Source organism: Boleophthalmus pectinirostris, unplaced genomic scaffold (assembly GCF_026225935.1).
Source record: "Boleophthalmus pectinirostris isolate CB_2022bp ecotype Guang Dong unplaced genomic scaffold, ASM2622593v1 HiC_scaffold_15, whole genome shotgun sequence".
NCBI classification, from domain to species: Eukaryota; Metazoa; Chordata; class Actinopteri; order Gobiiformes; family Gobiidae; genus Boleophthalmus; species Boleophthalmus pectinirostris.
The window spans coordinates 9372898-9375626 of NW_026571070.1; the positions used below are offsets into that span (position 1 = coordinate 9372898).

Sequence of the window (2729 nt, forward strand, 5' to 3'; positions counted from 1 at the left end):
TTATCTGAGTTTAGGGAAATAGGCAGTGTCATAACGGTGATCCAGTCTGACTCCAACATACAGAGGCTGAGTGAAGGTGGTCTGGACTCTGTGAATGAGGCTCATGGTTTGGTCCTCAATGTTGTAAAAGGCTAAAATCCCTGCACTGTGGTCCAGGTAAACCCCAATTCTTTTTGAAACTGAGCGTGATACTTCTGATTCAACGCTCTGATGCCAAAAGGAAAAATCATATATTTTACATTCTAAAGCCCAGGACTTCTCATTGTATCCAAATTTACAATCATCTGAATATCCATTTCTCTTGATGTCCTTGTAAGACACTGCAATAACAGCTTGATATTTTTCCACCTCCACCTCCCAGTAACAGCAGCCTGTCAGACCATCTCTGCTCAGGACCTGATTGTACTTACTGAACCTGTCTGGGTGATTGGGATGGTCCTGACCACGACCACAGTCCCTAGTTGCTTGTCTGTTTTCATTGGATACTGTTATCATAAAGTAAGCTGTGTTTGGGTCCAGGACAATCTCTCGTGCATAGTTCATAAACTCTTCTCTGGTTCTGGGCTCAGGTTGTGGAGGTCCTGGTTGAGGTCTGGTTGATGGTTGGCCTTGTGTAAAACCCTGTGATATGTTTTGTAGTCCCTCTGTCAGAGTTGACTGGAGCAGGTCTGTGAGGGCGGTCACCGCTGATTTGGCCTGCTCAAAGTACCCCAGGGGCAGTGAGTATGTCTGTGAGGCAGAGGGAGGGAGGTGTCTCTGAAGCATCTCTGGAGCTGAGAGGGTTTTCTTCAGCTCTGTGACCTCCTGCACCAGTTGGTCATGGATCTGTTTCATTTTGGCCTCTTCTTTCTCCTGCAGAGTCCTGATATTTTGGGACACGTCACAGTGAACAGATTCCAGCACACGCACAAACGAACTGAAGCGCTCCTCGCTGTGTTTAATTGCCTCATCAGCAAGATGCCTCAGGGACAGCGCCTCCTGCTGGAGCCTCTGCTGCTCTGCCTCTTTGACCTGAATGCTGTGCAAGATCTGCTGCCTCCAAGTCTCCGGGTCCATTGTGTTGTACAGGAATTCAGTCCTCATCTGCTCCACTAACTCTGCCACCATGGTGTTTACATGGAGCACAGGTCTGGGGCTGTGCACCTGTCTACACTGAGGACAGGTGCACTGCACCTGTCGGTCCCAGTGGCTCTGAATACAGACTCTACAGTAGTTATGTCCACATGGAAGAGTGACCGGCTCCTTCAGCAGATCCAAACATATGGCACAGACAAAGGCCTGTCTGTTGAGCTGAACAGCACCCTGCTCCATTTCTGCTCCAGATGAAAAAGCAAATGATGTTTCAGTTTTACAGAAAGAAGAGTGAGACCTGTGTGGGCAGAGCTGAGGAGGAGCAGGATCCGCCCTTTGGACTTGTGCCCACAGGAACCAGCAGAGACAATGAGTCAGAACAGACAGAGCACACTGCATTTTTAGTGCCCATAAAAAACTCTATAGTGTTGTAATCTTAAAATGACATAAGCTTACTGAATATTTCGTAGACTAATTTAAGGTGCACAAGGTTAAATTTATGTATATTTTAACAGGGATTTTATTTGCAAAAAAAAACAACAAAAAAAAAAACTTGAAAAGCACTGCAAACCAAATCACACATTATATATACAGTACCAGTCAAAACTTATGTTTTAGTTAATTTCCGTATTAATTAATATTGTCCAATGAAATGCTGTTGCGTCATCTGAAACCAAGCAAACATATCTATGATTGTAGACAGTGAGAAATTTTCCAGAAATTATAGTTTTCAAAATAAAACTCCAAACTGCTCTCGCAAAAACCAGAATCCAGTTTTTCTGATTCACTTGTGGTAGCATTTCCTTATTGGTTCACTTATGTACACACTGTGGCAAAAAGTCATGATCTATGGACATCCAGTCCTTTTTAATTGTTAAAAATCTACGTCTCTAATTTTATTGTGAATGTTCAAAACCGGAAGTACTGCTCCATGATTTCATTTGACGAGACACCTGGTTGCTAAGGCCCCCTAGCAACAGTGTCACATGTAAATGCTATTGTTTACATATTTTGACTGTCTTAAAACATCCAAATAAACATGTCAAATCCAAAAGTAACAAAGACCAATCCACTGGGCACGTCTAAAAAACCCAACAATGCACACGAAAAGACAAGTTTATAAAGTTAAGGCACAGTTTATTATCCTCTGCATTTGACCCATCCTTTAATGCTTTTTTTTTTTTGTTTTTTTTTGTAATTTAATTTTAAATTTTCTTGACCACATATATTAATAATTACAAATAAACAATCCTTACATGTTTCCATACTACCACATGTCCTTACTTATGGTTTTCTTTCTCAAAAATATATATTTTTTTATTTCTAATTTCTTGGCCCCCTTTCGATTCTTTTGATCTTGCATACTTCTTATGTACATTATTTCATTCTTTTTTGTTATCATATTCATTTATTAGACTTTATATTATTGATTTAAATGACTATACTGTTTTTTGTTGTTATATTCATTTAGCAATTGTATAATATTCATTTGAATTTCATTATTTTGAAATACTTTGTACTACAGGTTTTAATTTGAATTCCTGTGTATAATTTTGAGGGAGTGTATAGGCAAAATAAAACATAAAGAACAATATTTTTTTTTAAAAAACAATGCCGCATTAAATGTAGTTCCATCTTGTCTTTTGACACACAAAAAC

At 39.6% G+C, this 2729-nt stretch overlaps 1 protein-coding gene across 1 annotated transcript; it reads right to left on the bottom strand.

Annotated features, from left to right (window-relative positions):
- LOC110158329 (tripartite motif-containing protein 16-like) lies at positions 1-1311 on the bottom strand. The gene has a single exon (XM_020922788.2). It carries the CDS (start codon positions 1309-1311, stop codon positions 1-3), a length of 1311 nt encoding a protein of 436 aa, XP_020778447.2.
- Positions 1312-2729: the final 1418 nt, after the last annotated feature.

What these genes read in the sequence shown, in the direction of transcription:
- LOC110158329 (XM_020922788.2), bottom strand. Translation starts at nt 1,311, where the DNA reads ATGGAGCAGGGTGCTGTTCAGCTCAACAGACAGGCCTTTGTCTGTGCC.